Source organism: Anolis carolinensis, chromosome 3, assembly GCF_035594765.1.
Source record: "Anolis carolinensis isolate JA03-04 chromosome 3, rAnoCar3.1.pri, whole genome shotgun sequence".
Taxonomy (NCBI): domain Eukaryota; kingdom Metazoa; phylum Chordata; class Lepidosauria; order Squamata; family Dactyloidae; genus Anolis; species Anolis carolinensis.
The window spans coordinates 6,138,983-6,160,581 of NC_085843.1; the positions used below are offsets into that span (position 1 = coordinate 6,138,983).

Below are 21,599 nucleotides of genomic sequence, written 5' to 3' on the forward strand. Positions count from 1 at the left end.
GCATGGAGAAGATGGGAAGATGGAGAAAGGCTAGCAGAAAACAGAGGAAAGATCTAACTACTCAACACCTTTTTGGCCTCTGTCTTCTCTTAATGGGAAAACAGTGCTCAACTTGCAAAAATTGAAAAGATGGTGCAGTTGGAGAAACACAGAACAGAAAAGGTAAAAAGGCAGTACAGGAATATCTGGAATAATCGAAACAAATTCAAGTCTCCAGGAGCTGATTAACTATATCCAAAAGTATTAAAAGAACTGGCAGAAGTCATTTCAGAACCACTGTCAATATTTGGGAATTCCTGGAGAACAAGAGTGGTCTCAGCAGAATAGAGGAAGGCAAATGTTGTTCCCATCTTCAAAAAGGGAGAAAAGTTATTTAGACACTGTCAGAACATGCTGGGACTCTCCTTTGCTGGAAGTCTTTAAACTGAGGGTAGATGCTCTTAGTGTGCTTTCCAATCCTATGATTCTAGTCTGTGAAAGAGTGTCACTGTTATTGCAGATCAAAGTAAAGACAATATCAGAGCTTGCACTGCAACCCAACCCTGAGATCCTCAGTACATCCTGGGAAACAAAAATTAACAAGTAAAAAATCCAATGTAGCCATGGCTCTATTTTTGAACACAGAAACTAGGACAGTACCTGCAGCGTCCCATCTCCTATGCCAAAATCTTCTGATCAACAGCACAAAGCTTTCTAAAGGTTACTCTGAGAAATACTTCACTTATGTTCACACATGTTTGTAGAGAAGCACACTCCCACCTCCACCCTAAAGCAGATCCGATTAATTGTAGACCTTGAAGATATCTTAAGAGTCCTTTGTGTTGCTTTGTAGACTGAAATGATTCGTGAACAAATTTAGCTGAGACAGGCCCTGGCCTAGCAACAGCTCCATTCCAAGATAAGCAAGCAAGCAAGCGATATTATCATCTGTTTCCCATCCGTGTCCCCCCATGGATTGAGACAGGGAACAACAGTATATTAAAATGCAACTTATACTATCAGTTAAACTATATAATATAGTTAAAACATCAGTTAAAAATATACACTAAATATATGTTAAAACCACCAGTACATAATTTAAAAATCATCTGGAAGAGACCAGTCTTTATTGCTGTTTTAAATCCAGACAGTGTACTATTTAGATATCAAATCTCTCCCGACAGGTCATTCCACAATCTAAGGGCAGGTGAAGAAAAAGTCATCTGGTTTAACTTCACTTACGTCCACTCAGAAGGCCTTTTCCCCTTTCGTTTTGGATACTTATTTTGAATATTCCAATGCAGTAAACACAACTGGTCACAGCTTCCTACAACCGGTCACATCTTACCTCCCTTTCAAACATCATGACAGAAGCAAACTGTGCTGTGGGATGTGCCAATGGACACTTTACAGCACCAAGAATGCAAACTACCCAGACAACTGGTATCTGGTGGAGAATAGACCCAAATTATTGGCAGCAGAAGGCAAGGAGTCCCTTACAAACAATGTTGTCTTGTCATCAAGCGATAAATCCCCCAAATGCCCAAACACATCCAGGGAGGTGAAGGGTATTTCTCCATGCTTTTCGCATGCTCTATCTATTCATTCTAGGACGCTGAAACTTTGGAGAAGGGGGGTCATATCCTGTTTGATAAAAAGTCTCATCTTGCCCCCAAGAAGCCTGAAGATGGCCAAAAAACATAGCAATATTTGTCCCCACAGAGGGGTTGGCAGAGATGTTTTTGGTGCAGTAACTCTTCAAAACCTCCTGGAAGACCCTTGCCTTGAAGTATATATAGGAAGATGAAACCAAATATTCTGCGAAAGAATCAAAACCGGCCCCAAATGTTGCAGAGTGATTGTCGTCTTCCTAGGCTTGAAACATTACCTTACACTTTCACTACAAGAAAAGCCTCCCAGATCACTTACCTGCTTTACGTTGTATCCCGCCTTTGCACTAGTTTCAATAAACATTACATTCAGCTCTTTGGCTTTCCTCTCCCCTTCCTCAATAGATACTTGCCTGGAGAAAAATAAAAGGAAAGAAAGGCATGGTTTAAGATAGCACTGCAGGAAATTATGGCTTTTCTGTATTCCTACACGCAGGAAACCGTTTCGGAACATCTACCACCTGTCACATTCCAGGCAATTCAAGACAGATGCCTCCCATTAAGAAAAACAAGACAGATCTGTGTTTATCACACTGACAATGTAGATGGCATTTTATAACAAGGGAGACAGGACCCTGGCCTCAAGAATTTAGGATGCACCTCTTCTCCAGATTTTATCTGGAGAAGAGGTGCTGGATTAGGGCTTTGGTTATAACAAGTTAACACTCAGGCTCTTCCACACCGCTGAATAAAATCCCACATTATCGATTTTAAACTGGGATAACCCATTTGAAAGCAGATATTGTGGGATTTTCTGCCTTGATGTTCTGGGTTATATGGCTGTGTGGAAGGGCCCTCTGTAGCTCCTCTGTGAGAGAAGCAAACAAGGAAAGACATTTTAATTAATTTATTATTTATTTTCCATTTTTATATCGCGCCTTTCTCTACCCCGAGAGGGACTCAAGGCGGCTTATAAACGGCAGTTATACAGTGCCTTAGGCATAAAACACAGACATGAAATAGAATTATAAAAATTGGAACAGACATAAAACATAATTCAAATACATTCCGCTATGAGACACATCATCCAAAGGCAAGGTCTAAAGAGGAAAAACTTTTGGGGAGAGAGAACTTTGGTGGAATAAGGTATAAAAGGCCGGGACATAATGAGAGCAAAGGCACAGACAGGATGGGGACAAGGCTGTAAAACAAACACAGTTGAACGAGGAAGCCTTACCCTTGCTACTGATAGCACATATAATTTTAATGGAAAACTTCCTATCTCTTTATAACAGGAAATTTTGGTCTTTTCAAATGCATACATGCAGTTGCTTATCTTTATTGAGCAACTTGGAGGAAAAAATGTATACATAAATGGCATAAAAACACGTGTCTTTCCATTCATAACACACTGGACATATCTCTTATGTATCTGTGCATATAGTTCAACAAAAATGTAGGTTACACAGGGGCAATAAATGTCCATCGCAATAGGCTGGAAGAACAAGTAACTTAACAGTAAAGTATCTGCTCAAATTTGGGACTAAGCCCAAACTGAGATGAAGTATCAAACTGAGATGATCGGGACTAAAATAAGAAAAGGCAGTTATAAAGTAAGAACCTTTGCAGATGACTTAATATGTATTACAGAAGACCCTATTGAAAACATAAAGAAATGGATTAATAAAATAGAAGAATTTGGGTGTTTATCTGGTTTTAAAATCAACAGAAACAAAAAACGATATTGACTAAAATAAGACAAGAAGACCTAGCAACATTAACAGATCTTCAAATAGTAAACAAAATGAAATATTTAGGACTAGCAAACACAGCAAAGAATTCCCAACTCTTGAAGAATAATTACAAATCAAAATGGAAGGAAATAAAAAAGAGCCTGAGAATTGGAAATATCTAAATTCACCACTAATGGGTAGAATGGCTGCAATTAAAATGAATATTCTTCCAAAAATGTTATATTTATCCCAAACATTTCCAATAATTAAGAATATACAGATTTTTAAAGATTTGAACAAAGATTTATCGAAATTCGTTTGGCAGGGCAAGAAGTCAAGAATTAAATTCATCAATTTAGTACATGACAAAAAAATCAGGTCTTGCCCTGCAGGATTTAAGGTTATATTATGAGGCGTGTGGATTAACTTGGATTAGGGATTGGACTACTCTTGAGAAACCAAAAACTCTGACATTAGGAGGCTTCGACTTAAGAACAGGCTGGCACTCTTACGTCTGGTATGGAAAAAGAAAAGTAGAGAAAAACGTTGGGAAACATTTTATAAGATTAGTATTTATCAAAATTTGAGAAAAGCACAGAAACAGATTCTATCTTAAAACTCTGTTATGGATATCGCCCTTGGAGGCTGGTGAGAGAAGAGAATTAGGCTGGGAAAATTGGCCTGCATATAACAAAATACTTAAAAAAGAGAAAGGAAGATACAAATTAAGATCTCAGGAAGAAATTAACCAAAGATACAAAAAGTTTCCTGATTTCAACATAGACAGCTAAAAGAATATCATAGCAAGGACAAAATTACATGATTTGCAGAAAAAGACTCATTTTGGGATAAAATAAATGATATTGGATAAGAAAGTTATTACAAAAATTTATTTAAAAATGTTGGAATTGGGCACAGAAACAGAGTAGGTTAAAGAACGCATGGTAAAATGGATGGCAAATATAGGCCGCACGCTAAAATTTGAAGAATGGGAAAACAATTGGAATCATAAGATAAAATATCCCCATGCATGCAACTTAAAAGAAAACTGGTACAAATGATGTACCAGTGGTACATAATTCCTCAAAAACTTGCAAATGTTATAAAAATCTACAAAATAAATTCTGAAAGTGCAAGTCCCAAACAGGTATGTTCTTCCGCATGTGGTGGACTTGTGGAGTTGTGCGAGAAAATATTGGAGAAAAATACAGGAGAGAATTCAGAAAATGTTGGACGTAAAAGGACAAATGAAACTGGAACTAGAGAAAGAGGAGAACAAAGAGATGCTCTTCAACTATTTAGTAACAACAGCAAGAATAATCTACGCGAGAAATTGGAAAGTAAAAGAAATACCTTCGATAGAACAATGGCTAATTAAAATAATTGAGATTATGAACATGGACAGATGAACTTGACTGATAATAAAACATCAAGTAAATGGATTGGCAAATGGACTGGCAGCCCATTAAAAGATCATCTGAAGCGAGACAAGATGAAGACAAGGATTTAGATAAAGTAAAGAGAAAAGAGAAATAAATTGACTCCTTTAACAGTTTAATGGAAAGGGGAAGAAGGAAACAAGAAATTTAAACAAAAAGGACAAAGAAGTTTACCACCATGAAGTAGATTGGAAGTCAAAATACCCTTTAGCCTTTTATCTCCTCCCCCCTTTTTTGTGGGATTGTTTCATTTTGTTTTATTTTCTTTCTTGTTTTGTCTCATCTTTTCCCCCTTTTTTTCAACTTCAACCCCCCCCCCCCAATTTTACCATATTGTATATAATTATTTGTGTTAATAAAAAATATTGGGGGAAAAGATGAAGTATTCTTCAGTGCAAAGTACAACCCAAAACGTATCCTCAATGGAAGGCCACAGTATACTTTCAAACTTTCTGAATTGTGACACGGAATAAGAAACTGAAACGAATAACCATATCTATCCCTTCTAAGGTAAGATGCCCTCTACATTTAAAATTGACATTTCAAGAGAACTTAAGTATAGTGCTGTTCAAGATCAAGAATATGAAATAAGAAAGTTGTTTTTGGACTCTGTCTCCCAAAATTTCCAAGATAACATGGTTACATTAGGGAACTCCGGGTATTATGGTCTAAGGTCCAAATCCAATTGTCAGCTGCAGATAACGAAACCATGAAAACAATAAGTGCTGATTTAGTATTCAAGTACTAATTCAATGCACTGGCTTTACTTGAAAGTGGATTTAAGCTTATTCAGAAGTAGTTATTCCCAGGCTTTGGCACATGAGGAATAGCAAGATAAGCCAAAATTGCCGTATTTCATCACATAATAGTCGCACCCCCATTTTTGGAGTGTCAAAATTGGTATTTTTGTTTTCTTGCATAATAGTCATAATATTCCCATTTGAGGCTGATTTTCCCTTGCTTCCTTCTTTTTCTGAAGGCAAAACAGTTTTAAAACTACAAAATTGAGGTCTCTGAAGCTCCACTCCCTCTCCTCCTCCCACTTTCCTCATTCCTCAGAGGCCTTAAGGCAGTTTTTAAAACCTGAAATGGAAGTCTCTGGAACTCAAGATCTTCCCTCTTTCCTCTTTTTCTCCAACGATCTCAATTCCAGGTTTTTTAAAATTGCCCTAAGGCCTTCGAGGAAGGAGGGCGGACAGAAGAGTGGAGCCTCAGAGACCTCCATTTTATATTTAACTGCCTTGCCTTCTGAGAAAGAAGAAAGAAAGGAAATACCAGCCCCAAACTGAGCTGCTTGTTTCAGAGGGTGGAATACCCTATACGATATACAGTATTCAAGAACTATATACATAGAATATTTTCAGAAAAAGGATGTTTCTTTCTTCGATTTATATCTGTGCGAGAACAATAGATTCACAGACCTCTAGGTCCATTAAAGCCATGCAGCCAAAGAAAGGTATTTTCATAATTTTTTTCTAGAAACATTGTTGGGTTATCTAAGCAATCATGCATGCATTTTCAATGTGGGATGGTTTATGTAGTAGTTATGTCTGTTGCTTAGTAACCTGACAAGCTGCATTCCAGAGTTGATGACACCATTTAGAGGGTTTTGCATATGAAATGGGAAATGGGTGTATCCTTTCTGGGGACACACAGGAAGTGATGTACAGATGCCTCTTCCTGTCTCTTCCTCTTCGCTCCTGACCATGCCATGCTGATGTTCCTGTATGTTAAGAGATATGTAGTTTCTTGAACTGTTTTTCTTTGGAACTAAGATGTTTTTTGCCTGTATGACCATCATCATACAAGATTGTGAGTAAACATATTTTTGCTATTTTATTTGATGTCTCTGATGCTTATTTTATGCGCATGACTTTTTAAAGGGAAAGGGAGGCTGGATATTTTGTCTTACTGTTTAATTTCTTTTTACCTCTGCTCACATAAACCCCTAGTCTTCTGCGTTTTTACTGCTCTGCATGAATGTTTAACCATATTGGAATCATAATCTTAACAGGTTATGAAAATATATTCCTATTAAACATAACATTGCACCTTACAAACTGATTCACTGAGTACTCTCCTACTGGAAATTTTTATATATATATACAGTGTTCCCTCACTTATCGCGGGGGTTGGACTCCTGGACCACCCACAATAAGTGAAAATCCGTGAAGTAGGGACGCTATATATTTATACATTATTTGAGTAGTTATACACTATTTTAAGTCTTTATCAAACAATCGTGTGTTGATAAATCGCCTCCTTCTCCCATTGCCGCTTGGGCTCCTTCTCTCCCTTCGGCTTCTCTTTTCTCCCTTCCTTAGGCTGTAAATTGTAATTTTTTATAATTTACAATATTATTTTAGAGTGTATTGACTGTTTTAACTGTTTTAACATTTTAGTACATTGTATTATTGTGTAACAGCATTAATTGCCACTTGTAAGGTACCCTGAGTCCCATTGGGTGAGAAGGGTGGGGTATAAGTGATTGAAATAAATAATAAATATTGAAAAACCGCAAAACAGAGAATCGGCAAAAAGAGAACCGTGAAGTATTGAGGGAACACTGATATATATACACACACACACACACACACACACACACACACACCAGAATAATCTGAATTTTTCATTTTCAACAAAATGAGATCTTAGCTTTTCAGAGTTCTGACTACAGCTCATCTGTCATATTTTCAACCCCTCCAATATTTCTTCACATGCCAGAAATAGGATTCTCACATACAAAAACTCTTCCCCCCACCCCCGATAATGACAAGGAATGGATTGTCTCACCTCTTATCTGCTAGGTCTGTTTTGTTTCCTACTAGCATGATGATGACATCACTACCTCTTTCCGTTCTGACATCATCGATCCATTTTGTGGTTTGCTGGAACGAGTTTACATCTGGGAAGGAGAAGAAAAACAAGGCGGCAAAGGGTCACTTTGCAGCGCTCCGATCTTTAACCAGTGTCAAAGTGTTAATGTCTGTTTGATGAGCCAGGTCCTCAATATCAGTCATCGATGTCAGAGGTTTATCAAGATCTGGGTGTCTCAAAGACTCTGATAAACCTGTCCGTGCATCCAATGAAGGAAAAGGGGTATGAGCTGATGGAACATGCTGTTTTTCCTAACTCAAAGAAAACAGCTATTATGAAGCGGTGTTTTTCTTTAAATGCTGAACAAGGGTGTCACATAACAGAATTCCTCAAACTGCACTAGAAAAATACACCTTCAAAAGAGGCGTTTTATCTGCTTGTAGCATATGGCCTGGGATCCTTAAGGGAAAAAGAGGGGAAGAATTAAAACTGTTAGGGGTTCACTGCACCTAAATTATCTGGAGGAGTTGAGCAAAAAAGAGAGTGGGGAGCAAAATCAAGAAAAGTAGCATTTGACTCACTGTTGAGATGAATAAAACAGAAGAGGGGGCTGAGTATTCAATATGCACAGAGCATAAAATGAGGCTGGCATTGGCATGGAAGATTGCCTCCCCTTAGGGAGACTGAGCATAATTCCCAAAGTACTGCTATCTATTTTGCTGCTTGTAATGCTTATTTAAACACAGTCCGGGGTATTTTTTTTTCTTCTTTGGAAAAAAATGCAATTGATAATATTAAATATTTTGCTAGCTTGCTATTGTTTTCAATTGCTCCCCTCTGGAGCAACTGAGCTATAGAATTTATATAAACTGAAACTACCATGTGAACAAGGCAGCTCTTTTTCTATTGACAAAAGGCTTTATATGTAACAGCTCTACTCCTCCACCATCCTCAAAATTGTATAGGTTTGTAAAAAAATTTTGTAGGAGCTCCAAGAAAGCAAGGATGAATAAAAAACACATCCAAAGTACCTGGACAGAATATTTGTGGTTAAGGAAGATGGCATCACTTAGGATGTAGGAACAAGGCCAACTTTCATCAACTCTCTTCAAGGATAGTTTAGTACTTGTTTACCAAGAACTAAACTGAATTCCAATCTAAGAAGCAATTGGAATGCAAGATGCGAAGATGCTGGAAAGAGAAGACTCTCAGCAGGTGCAAAGCCTCGGCACAATATTTCTTAATGAAGGATCAGAGCAAGGCAGCAGCACAAGTGGAACCATTCTGTGTTGCACAAGATAAACTCAACCCACTCATAGCTGGGGACATGAAAAGCATGGTGTGATGTAATGACTTTGGCTGCAGATATGGCTTATAAACTGGCTTCTTTCAGAAATGAGCAGCTACAGTATATTTGGGGGTAGTTTCTGTCCTGAGACCTTCCAAGAGAACAGAAATGTGTAAAAATAAAAAAATAAAAAGCCAGGAAACAAGACAAGAAAACAGTAGTGGCCTAAAGCTCACTTCTCTAGTTGGAAAACTATTAAGCTGTGAAACCTATTTACAGGTAATAACTAAAGAGCCTGGAGGGATCAAGGGCTTCAAAAACTGTATTGGTTTTTGACCATTGTTCCACTTAGCCCAGCATGGCTTAGTGGAACCTATTATCTGAAATTGCTTGCACCCATAAAATAGAAGTAGAAAAAACTCCCTGGGCAACTATTTGCTCTTTATTTTGGCAAAAGAAGTCCTCACCCTCCCAAACAATGTAACATTTATTTTGAAAAATACATGACAGATTAATCCCAAGAAAAACTACTTCAACAGCCAAAAGGAATTTGATTATATTTAAAATGATTCAACAGTGAGTGGAACAAACAAGTTTTGACAGCTGGCTTAAAATTAAGCAAAGATGGAGCCCAATCTACTATTCTTAAAAAAGAGATTTGACAAAATCAATGCCGCTGCAGAAAAGGACCCATTCACAGAAAAAGGTCTAACATTGTAGTGTATCTTTGAGATGAAACACATAAAAGAAAGGCCTCTGAGACCAGTCCGGAACACTAGGCATACAAGAATTGGGAGTCTTTGTGATATATTGGTACTAAATAATTTAGAAGCCTTTTTCTTAGCAACTCGAACTGCTCCTGGAAACAAAATAGAAGCCTGGACAGATCACACTGACTGACAGAAGACAATCAGAGCATATACCAGACTGAAATGTGGCTGCCATATTTTGCACTTCTTACGGTTTTCTAAACTCTCTTTATTGGCAGTCCCACATAATGTGTTTGGCAATAACCCAAGCAAGAAGAAGAGATCAACATATGGGTCAGTGGGGCAAGATCTGCCCTGTCTGGGAAGGGATGGAATCATCACACCAGATAAAGCTGGCACCTCAGACACAAATCCCCTCTGGATCGCCATCAGCAATGCCAATTTCAAAAGCAGCCATCATCTGTGCAAACCTACTTGGAAGAGGGTTTTTTTTAAAGTGTTTTGCTTTTGAAAAATGTACATACCTTTATTAAATTAAAAAATATAAGAGCAAAATGTTAGAAGTGACGAAGCATCAACACTTGCATATAGAAGAATGAGGGACAGAGGGAACTCTGTGGAGTAGGCTGTCTTGCTTTCACCTCTGCTTCTCAGATCTATGCAACTCAAGGTGTTTTTGTTTCCTGGCTGCAAGGAGAGTTTACTTCCACTAACTTTTCAAAAGCCTTTATTGCATTTTCCCCCTTTGTTTGAGAAGGGAGTACCATGAGGCTTCTCTGGTTCCCAACCTGGGGTCCCCAGATGTTTTTGGCTTACAACTCCGAGAAATCCCAGCCAGTTTACCAGCTGTTAAGATTTCTGGGAGTTGAATGCCAAAAACATCTGGGGACCCCAGGTTGAGAACCACTGCCTTACACCACGAAATGTTAGAGAGTGTTAGAGAGTCTTCTACCAAAGTTAGGGAACTTTTTTTGGTCTGTCTAATCCAGAGGTCCTCAAACTTTTTAAGTGGAGGGCCGGTTCACGTTCCCTCAGACTGTTGGGGGGCCGGACTATGACGAAATAGTCCAAAATTAGGATTGTTGTTGTTGTTGTATGCCTTCAAGTTGTTTCAGACTTAGGTCAAGTTTAGGACAGGAGCCAGGTAAATAACCTTGGAGGGCTGCATCTGGCCCACGGTCCTTTGTTTGGAGATCCCTGGTCCAATCTTTTATCTAAGATGGATTATCTGCAACAATTAAAGTATATTTTTACCTTTTGAAAAACCTCATCAGCACCATCCTCAGTATTTTCTCTCCTGTTTCCTATCATAAATTCATATATACCACTAGCTATGCTGCACTCTCCTCTACCAAAGATTGAAATATTCCTACACAGAAGTGATTGTGTGGGGAGTTATTTTGGGGGTATGTGAGATGAGTAAGTTGTCATCCTTGGAGCTAATACTCGGCTATTAGAAGGAGTGGAGAAGCAAACAGCTGATGACTTCATTGGATAAGCTTGACTTGTTTCAGAAGAAGCCAAACATGTGACAGTGACACCCACAGAACAGCAAATGAGCTAAGATGAAGATGGGGCCAGATGCTTTTCAGTGATTCTCGGCACGCATGGGGAAAGGGGAGAGGACATGTTGAAAAAGGGATAGAAAAGGGTCAGAGGTTTTGCTTCAAGAGTGGGAATCCTGGTATATCTTTAGGCAAAAGCTCGATGATATGCTCAAGAGGCCACAATGCTTAAAATGTAGGGAATCAGAGATGTCAGGAATCAAACCAAGAAAATGCCAGCTTTCATCTTGGGAGGCCTTCATTCAATGTGCAATTTGGAGTAGGGCTTCCTGCATGTGCTGGAAGATATATTTAAATAAATGGCTTTGACATTGCAAACAGAAATTGAATAAACAAGTGTAAGTTCAGACTAGTTGTAAAGGTTCAGTCCCGGCCAACCCGGCTCAAAGCCCGACCCTATCCATAAGACATCCGAAACACAGTAGAAAGTCTCCCGCTTGAAGCTCCAGGCTAGAAGGAATTTTTCATGCCACAATGAGGAACAAGCAGATGATTGTGATATGGCATGCATGGCTAATGCTTGAGGATGAAAGAAGAGAGAGAAAGAGAGAGCACAAGCAGAAAAGAAACCACCAGAAATCCCCCCACTCACTTGTGATATCATAAACAACAACTGCAACAGTGGAGTCACGAATGTAGCTAGGAATCAAGCTCCTGAATCGCTCTTGACCTGCTGTGTCCCACAATTGCAACCGTACCTAACGGAAATCGGTCAAAAACAAGCAAGAAAAAACAAAACACAAAGAGTCAAAGCCAGAGCAAATATACCTACTTGTGATATCGTAAACTACTACAGCAGCAGCAGAGTCACGGATGTAACTGGGAATGAGGCTACGGAAACGTTCCTGACCCGCAGTATCCCAGAGCTGCAACCTGATCTGTGGGATGGGAGAAAATTAAAGAAAAAGCCAAACTGCCACTAAAAATGAATAAAGTTTGATTGCTTTTTATCAAACAAAAAAGCAAAGTAAAAGATATCTATATATATAGAAAATTCATGCAGGATGGGACTTGCTTTGAGGCTGTGAGCAGAAGCAGATTGCTAGGTGAAGTGGCCCTTTTCGTTATCTGGATGGCTGTATACATTTGCCAATCCCAAATATACTAAAAGTCCCAGATCCCATTTGATCTTGGGAGCTAAGAAGAGTCAGGCATGGTTAGTACTTGGATGGGAGGCCACAAATGAACATCAGGTGATGTAGGTTCTATGTCAAAGAACTGGGAAAAACTGCTCTGAGTATTCCTTGCTTTGGGAAACCCTAAACAACTCATGGGGTCACTGTAAGTCAATTTGAAGGTATGCACATGCACACATACACTTGCCAGGCAGCAGGAAAGGCCAACTTGGACGTTTTACTTTGCAAGCATTATTTGATATATCCTATGGCAGGTAGCTGGGGAAATTGAATGGAGACTCCCTGTGGGGCTAGGGGTATAATGAGTGGAAGGTCCGATCAGCTTTATGAGAAAATAGTTACTAAAACCAGCAATCCTGTGATCAGCACACTTTATCAGCAGAGCCAGTTGCTAGACAACAGCCAGTGCAAAATATAAATTCCAATTAAAGTAGCATGGAAAAAACACAAATGACGTAACTAGCATTCATGAGAATGGAAACATTCACTTCTGTGATTAATGCATACCTAGTACAGGACCTGGAATGGTTAAAAGCTAAACCCACTGGGAGAAAGCCTTCAACAGTACATAGAATCCATGTTGCCAGATGTTGATCCTACTGCTTTAAGTAAATATTCTGTTTAGACCAGTGGTTCTCAACCTAGGGTCCCCAGATGTTTTTGGCCTTCAACTACCAGAAATCCCAGCCAGTTTACCTGGTGACCCCAGGTTGAGAACCAATGGTTTACACTTTGTAAACATGATTACTGTGTTGGAAGTGCAGAAGCATCAACAGTTGTATATAGAACAATCAGATACATGGTGCATGCCTGTTTTCACCTCTGTTTCCTAGATCTATGCAGATCAAGGTGCCTACATGGGATAGAGAACACATGTAGCTCACGGTGTCTGCATGAGATAGAGAACACACAATGTTCTCCCTCCTTTCCAAAGGTTTTAGTGCTTCCTTACCCTTCTGTTTTGAGAAGGAAGCATCACGAGGCTTCTCTGGCTCAATTATGCCTTCCTTATATACAAAAAGTTAATACAAAGTCCTTCTATATAAAAGTTAAGTAACTTTTGTCTATCCACTCTTTTATCTGAGAAGTACTACCTGCAACAATAGAAGTAAGTTTTTCTTTTTAAAACCCTGCCACATTTTCTCTCCTTTTCCCTACCATACACTCATATATAGCACTGACTGCTTCGTTCCAACATAACTGCTGATGCATTACATTGTACATCAGCTTGGTGAAGGCAGCTGTCATGTTAAAAGAAGAAGAACAGAAGGATATGGAAGGACAACATTTTGGATTTTAACTCAGGAGACCTACATTAACAGAGAATCAGCCTTGGGCCATACCTCCTTCTGCTTCCCTATTTGGAAAGCAGCATGGTGTGAAAGCACATGATGCAGCAAGCTAATTGAAGTGAAGAAGGTCTGATGTTGTTAGTGCCTGTATCAATCTTCGCCAACTCACAGTCCTCCAGACGTAATGAACTAGAACTACAAATCTCTCCAGCCACCACTTCACCATCCATGATTGCTGGAGGTGATGGAAACTGTACTACAAAACATCTTGAGGGTAATGGACTGGGGGAGGCTAGCCTTGGTGAAAACAGCTTGGGAATCTTTATATCTGACACTGCGGGTTTCGTTAGAGAGAAAAAAATTAACGACAGTAAATAATTAAATTATATCCTTGAGAACCTTGACATTGTTACGAAGACAAATTACAATCACCGCATTATACGTTCTAAAGTTAGAAGCAGGCAAGCTTGGGTTGTTTTAGGAACTTATACTTAGGGGGAAAAAAGGAATTTTAAAGTTTGGTGGGAATCATATTTTATTGTCAGTGTATTATTTTATTCTTCATAAGATTCTCTGATTGTTTTTGGTTTGAGAGCAGCCAGCCAGTGTTGGGCTGGATCCAATTTTTTGTGAAATAATCAATCTTTGAAAATTCTAGTCTTCCTCCGCAGTTCCCAAATTACGTCTCCTCTGTTTTGAGTGGTCTTCCCAAACTTCTGAGGCCACATTTATTTGGGAGCGGGGTGTAGGGTCTAAAAGGATTTTGGATTTCAGAGGAGGAGGAAAAAATGTCAAAGGTCCCCCTTTCTCTTAAGAACTGGATGTCTTCCACAGATGGAGGATGAGCACTGGATCAAAGCCACTGTAAATAAATAAAGAGATACAGGAGCAAAGCATCTGTTTTCTATTACAGTAAACATTGGTTTTGCATCTGTTACTGTGGTATTGAGGCAACTTCAGCTCTGCTGAGCTATGCACAGGTTGACTTAAATGAATGTCTTCAGCAGTGCAAAAACAAACTTCAGTTTCCAGAATAATATTTTGAAACGCTTTAAGAATTCCATCATTGAGAGAACTAGGTTTCCGTCTCTGCATCATGTATGCCTTACAATGGTATATTTTTTATGTTCGCTCCCAAAAAGGCCTTGAACTCAATATTTTAAAGACATCGCAGAAATCCCACGTGGCATCCAATACAGCAACAGTAACTATCCTCCATGATCCAGTGGAAATCTGACTGTAATTGATTCCGTTCGCCTCACCTGGAAATCCAAGCTGCTCTTAAGACTTGGATCGTGCTAAGATGTTTAGAGAATCCATTGCACTCTCTGCATCAGAGTACAGTCTAGTTACTACATAGCTCTTACTCACTGTGCGATCCTCCAAGTACATGGTTTTTGATAAGAAGTCAATGCCAATGGTCGCCTGCAAAACAAAAATGTCACTGGTGAGTAAATAAGTGCATTCAGGACATCTGTGTTCCTAAGTTTATGGAAATCTGATACTCCATATTTATGAAAAAATACAACACAAAAACACCCTCAGATCCTGGTCAGGAAGTACTTAACCTTGCAATATTAAATGACGCATAAAATTCCCTTCTGATTTCAAGGAAATAACCAGTGCTTCCCACCCACAGCAATGTTGATGCTTCCCACAGTAGCTTTCAAAAATACATCCTACTTTAGTAATGGCATCCTCATGAAGCCACCTTCAATCATTTTCAGCCAGTGAGATAATATATAATAATAACAGGTATACCTATGCCACAAATTTAAAGTGCGTTAATACATCAAACTGCCTCTGAGGGACCTGGCTTGGATGTTTCAGCTCTTTGAGGGGTGCAACACAATTCCCAGCAACCTCACATTGCTTTTACTAAAAAAAATCATAGTAAATGATAATTTCTAGCCTTCAACAACACAACTTCTAGACATTTTTGAGAAAAGTAATGATGCTGAGAAAAAGCTATATCCACCATATATATGCAAGGTAGTCTAAATATTATGGCTCTCCAGAATTTAGCTTGCCGGTCCAAGCAACAGAATCTGGACTTTGGAACAAGACATGTGTGCATGCACATATACAAGAGATTTCGATATAAAATAGATTACAAGCATGGAAAAAAAAATCTGAACATAGTGAAAGCACTTACAAATAGACCCCTTTCCATTCCACACTATGAGGAACTTACAGTATGTTGAGATCAACAGCAATCTTGATATTTCTGAACTTCTTATTTAAAAAATCTTTTTAAAAAGTATCTACTCCCTTGGGTGATGCTAATTGACTTCATAAAGCACTCATTAAGCTCAATGGTTCCTGTCTTCACACCTTCCTGCTTAGTTGAATGAAATAACCAGTAGAAACTGCAACTCAGCAGTTTTGTGAAAAAATTACTAGATAGATAGATAACGATGCCAAATGTTACATTAGCAATGCTTTCTTGACAGGACATAAAGATTTTCACCATCAATTCAAGGTGCTCTTACTATAATGCTAAAATTTCCCTTTCACCCTTGGTGTAGTCTTCCTAGGCTCAGCTAAAATTCTTTATCATGTATGATATTTTCTCCGTATATCTGAGTATATTATGGCATTTTGCTATCATAGGAAAGACTGCACTTGTTTGCATGTCTGAACCGGTTGCTCTCCTGAAGCAAGTCTAATTTAGCAAAAGCTAAAATCCTGCACAGCCACTGGCAAATATTTATCTCATGCGATACTGAGCAAATGCCCAACACAAGCGTTCTCATTTTTCTGGTCCTTTTTGACAGTTAGCTATCTTTTTTATCCCTTTCCCCCTGGATATTCTGACTACTGAACTGTTTCTTCTATAGTACCTTCTCCCTGGGAGCCAATGTGGCTTGAATTCTTGGGCTAAGATTCTGGGAGACCAGGGTTCAAATTCCCACTCAGTCATAGAAGCCCATCAGATGAACTTGGAGAAGTCACACTCTCTCCACCTTAGGGGTAGGCAATGGGAACTCCCTCTCGCCAAATCTGGCTAAGAAAACCTTGTGATAAAATCCTGTGTCTTGAAGGCACATTAACAACGTGATAGTTGAAGGTTGTGCCTTCCGTGGTTCTGGCGATGCCCAAAGTGTGAGCAACATGGGGCTCTCCAGATAATGAAGGACTACAACTCCCACCAGCTCCTGCTAACTAGACCACTCCTTCTTAAGCTGTGGGTCCTGATCTCAAATAGGATCCCCTTAGCTTAATATTGGGGTTCCAAAAGATTTGGTAACAATAAAAGGTTTCTGAATGCTACTTGTTTACATGAATCTGTTAGTAACAAAACATGCAGTGTTTACAATGGAATCTGCAGATGACGCTTCAGCTGTACTCCATAACAAAAATTAGTCAGTTTAGCAAGCTTGACAAATGCCTATTTATTATCAGCAAATTTTGAGGTTTTATACCTATTTTATATACCTGTAAGCCTCTTCTTATGATAAACTATATGAAATGCAACTCAGTTTTGAACTGATGCTTAGGTTAGTTTCATAATCACAACATTTTTTTTATTTTTTAGAAGTCAACACCCTCCTCTTTCCTGCCCTCTTTGGGTGATGAGTTATTTTAAAAGCTAAGTTCCAGGATACAGTAAATGTCAAATCTTGCCATGTGAGACCTTTTGGGAAGAGCATTTCCCTATGTGAGAACAAGTTAACATTGCAGAAGATTGCTATCTGCAAAATGAAATGTGAACAGGGCATCCGCCTTTGCTCTTGGCAGCTGCCCTGATAACACATGAAATGCTTTCTGCTGTTTGCTGTTAAGGCATCTTTGACTTACGGCAACCCTACAGATGAAAGACTTCCAAAGAGCCCCAAACATCAACTGCCCTGCTCAGATCTTGCAAACGCTAAGCACCTGTGGCTTCTTTGATCGAGTCAATCCACCTGCAATACAATCTATGTATGGCTGCGAGGTCTGGATACATTTTATTTACTTTATTTTTTACCCCACCTTTCTCCCTGTTGATAGATCCCTAGAGAGTCCTACACCTCTGAGAGAGACACTATCTTTTAAAATCTATCTACACACATACACCAGTAAATATATATACAGTAGAGTCTCGCTTATCCAAGGTTCTGTATTATCCAATGCAGTTTGCCTTTTAGTAGTCGATGTTTTTGAAGTCAAATTTTCAATAAATTGCAAAATTTTGGTGCTAAATTCATAAATACAGTAATTATTACATAACGTTATCGTGTACTGAACTGCTTTTTCTATCCATTTGTTGTAAAGCATGACGTTTTGGTGCTTAATTTGTAAAATCATAACATAATTTGATGTTTAATAGGCTTTTCCTTAATCCCTCCTTATTATCCAACATTTTCACCTGTTTATGTTGAATAAGTGAGACTCTACTGTGTATGTATGTATGTATGTATGTATGTGTGTGTGTGTGTAGATAGATAGATAGATGTGTATGTATATGTGTGTATATATTTTCATATCCATAATTTCTGGTCTGATTACTTTATATCCACGTCACCATCTAGGTTCATGCCAGGTCACTGCTTAGCAAACCCTAACTATATGGTTCACTCTATGATATCACAGATCACCCTGTGAAAGACTCCTTTTGCACTTTTGTTTCTAGGAGCACTGAAGACCTTTGACAAGATGGAATGGCAATATACCTTGAGGTGCCTCAAAAATATATATTGCTCATTGTCATAACAGTGTTCCAACACCTATACAGTGTTCCCTCGCTACTTCGCTGTTCACTTTTCGTGCCCTTTCTTTTGCGGGTTTTCAAAATATTAATGTACACTATTAATATAGTGGAGAGGGGCGGGGTATAAATGCATGTAATAAATAAATAAATAAATATTTATCGCGGTATTTTTTGCTGTTTTGTGGGTTTTTGCGGTGTGCAAAGGGTTTTGGAAGGGGGGAAGGGAGAAATAAAGGGAGAGGGGGGGCAGGTAGGGAAGGGTTGGAAATAAAAAGGGGTTATTTAGCTTCCATTCTTCTTCTCTGCCGGTGTACTGCATATTGTAACTGCTAAAATAAAGTACAGACTGCATTGTAGTAAGTGGTCTGTGGTTTGCTCTCCTCCACACATAGAATAAATACAGTGTCCCTACTTTGCGGATTTTTACTTATTACGGGTGGTCATGGAACGTAACCCCCGCGATAAGTGAGGGAACACTGCCATTTAGAAGCAACAATTCCGATCATCGGATAGACTCTGCACCAATAAAACTGCAGAGAAACATGAAACACTATCACATCTTTTTGCCTTCATGATGGTACTTTTGGCTAACCTAATCCGATCTACTCAAATGGTATCAAGCTTGTAATTTAACAGCTGTTATCATAAAACTATTTTATATGCTGATGACATTTTGATCTTTCTTTAAAACTTCAAAGTTTCCTTTCAAATTCTGAATAAAGCTACATGAAAAGCTGCAGAGACCCAGCTAGACCCTAATTACCAGTATGGGATACAGAAGGCTCCTAGTATCCACTATGATTTGCTTTAGGACCCCCACCATGGATACCCAAATCCATGGATACTCATGTCCGATTACAGACAATGGTGCATTAAAATGGTACCCCTCGTATAAAATTGCAAAACCAAGTCTTGCTCCTTGGATTTTAAAAAAAGCAAGCTGGGAATTGTAGAATCCATGAACCCAGAATCTGTGGCCATAGAAGACTGACTATATATTTGTAATGCTGAATGGCAAATATATTTCTAAAACACTTGTTACCGTTAGGCTTTGTACACTATTCGGGAATTGTAATAATATAAAAACAGATCACTTCATCGAAAGAAAGAAATTGGTACTTTATTGCACCAATAAAATGATGTTATTAACATCAGGCACATCTAAGAAATCAAAACAGCTAGCAGGAGTAAACGAAGAGTTCTTGGGAAATGTCTGCATGGACTACACAGGAAGAGATGGCAGCCCACGACTTCCCTTGCATCAGCTGTTAATGCATGTTTTCCATTACCAGAAGGGCATCTGGCCATGTCTTTGAATCATATCAGTGAATATCTGGAAGTTGTGAAACTAACAGTGTCTTACCTGGTAGGTGTTGTCAAAGCTGTCATACATGAACCTGGTGATCAAGGAGGTCTTGCCCACTAAACAAAACAAAAAAACCACAAACACAATGAGAGAATGTCAAGGCAAGAAACAAGGACATATTGAAATACAACATGTGCAAGCAGTTACAAACACATAACTTGGTTAAAACATCAGTTTAAAGGCCCATATACAATCAATAGATAGTAAAACAACCAGTATATATGTAGAATTCATAATTTAAAAATCTAAATTTAAAAGTTGTAATTTAAAAATATTCTGAATAGGCCAGCTGGAAGAGACTGTTATTTAATGTTGGTTTTTCATCAGACAGTGAATTAGTTGGTTGAGAAAAAAATCCATTGCTTTGGCACACTGAGGCTGCATTCCTAACTTGAGATGGTGCAGCCAGGAACTGCTATTCTGCCAAGTCTCAAGGCTATTTATTTCTCATGTTAGCACTGATTACTTTTGAAAATCCAAACAAACATGCAGTAGGGAGTGACAAGTGAACTGAATTTACCCCGATGGCTTTGGTGACTGTCATTTTATACACAAATAAAGGACCAATCACAAAGACATTTCCATATATTATTATTATTATTATTATTATTATTATTATTATTATTATTATTATTATTATGACACAGCAAACAAGATAGATATGCTGGATTTCGTATCACAAAATCACAAGTTGAACACTTCCCAAGTGTCTAGGACTGTGTGATGTATTTTCGGATGATGCGTGCAGATCCCAGTAGGGTGGCCTTTTGCAGTTGGCAGATCGTAATGTTGTCAATGTCTATTGTTTCCAAATGCTGGCTGAGATTTTTTGGCATGGCACCCAGTGTGCCCATCACCACCGGGACCACCTGCACTGGTTTCTGCCAGAGTCTTTGCAGTTCGATCTTGAGGTCCTGATAGCGGCTGAGTTTTTCCTGTTGTTTTTCGTCAATGCGACTGTCACCTGGGATGGCGACATCAATGATCCAAACCTTGTTCTTTTCCACAACTGTGATGTCTGGTGTGTTGTGTTCCAGAACTTTGTCAGTCTGGATTCGGAAGTCCCACAGTATCTTTGCATGCTCATTTTCCAATACTTTTGCAGGTTTGTGATCCCACCAGTTCTTTTCTGCTGGCAGGTGGTACTTGAGGCATAAGTTCCAATGAATCATTTGGGCCACATAGTTGTGCCTCTGTTTGTAGTCTGTCTGTGCAATTTTCTTACAGCAGCTGAGGATATGATCGATGGTTTCGTCGGTTTCCTTGCACAGTCTGCATTTTGGGTCATCAGCTGATTTTTCGATCTTGGCCTTAATTGCCTTTGTTCTGATGGTTTGCTCCTGGGCTGCAAGGATCAGGTCTTCGGTCTCCTTCTTCAGGGTCCCATTTGTGGGCCAGATGATGATGATGATGATGATTATATTATTATTATTATTATTAGTAGTAGTAGTAGTATTTTATTTATACCTTTGCTTTATCTCTCCACAAGGAGTGGCCTCTCTAGTGGGAAAGGGAAGCAATATAAAAGTGTTTTTTCTGGAAAGACAGCTATTCTTTCACACTGTTTTTCCTAGAGTATATGGACATGTTTTGTTTTGTTTTATTTTTGGTATCTGAGTTCCTATGACATCTACATTATTTTCCACATGAAGGAAACTGCAGTCCTCTTTGTTCTGCAGGCAACAAGGATCCAGAAAAGCACAAGTTGGTGAAATTTCCCCCCTTTTCAGTCTCTAGCCATTTCAGGTACTCTGTAGGCAGCAGCTAGAAAGGAAGCTGCCAAAGGATACAAAGCTGTTTGCATGAAGATTCCCTTTTCCTCCATCCTATTCCTGCGGCTAAGTTTACTGGCTGCTGAAAGGCTTCCCTTTGCTCTTCTCTGCAAATGGAGTCAACAGAGGTTACATAATCAACAAGAGCAATCTGCAGATAGTGTCAGGTAGAGAGTGAAACTGCAAAGGAAAAGGCTGT

The 21,599-nt window shown here is 38.9% G+C and overlaps 1 protein-coding gene across 2 annotated transcripts in view; it reads right to left on the minus strand.

Annotated features, from left to right (window-relative positions):
- Positions 1-21,599, minus strand: part of rab6a (RAB6A, member RAS oncogene family) — a 93,125-nt gene that overhangs the window by 11,004 nt on the left and 60,522 nt on the right. Inside the window, exons 2-6 of one of the 2 annotated variants that reach the window (XM_062974446.1) lie at positions 19,626-19,684; positions 14,941-14,994; positions 11,914-12,019; positions 7,555-7,666; positions 1,909-2,002 (exon numbers count right to left, since the gene is read on the minus strand). In XM_062974446.1, coding sequence (XP_062830516.1) covers positions 1,909-2,002; positions 7,555-7,666; positions 11,914-12,019; positions 14,941-14,994; positions 19,626-19,684 — 425 coding nt within the window. Of the gene's footprint in view, positions 1-1,908; positions 2,003-7,554; positions 7,667-11,733; positions 11,840-11,913; positions 12,020-14,940; positions 14,995-19,625; positions 19,685-21,599 lie in introns of both variants that reach the window. The other variant, XM_062974445.1, reaches the window with a different exon arrangement.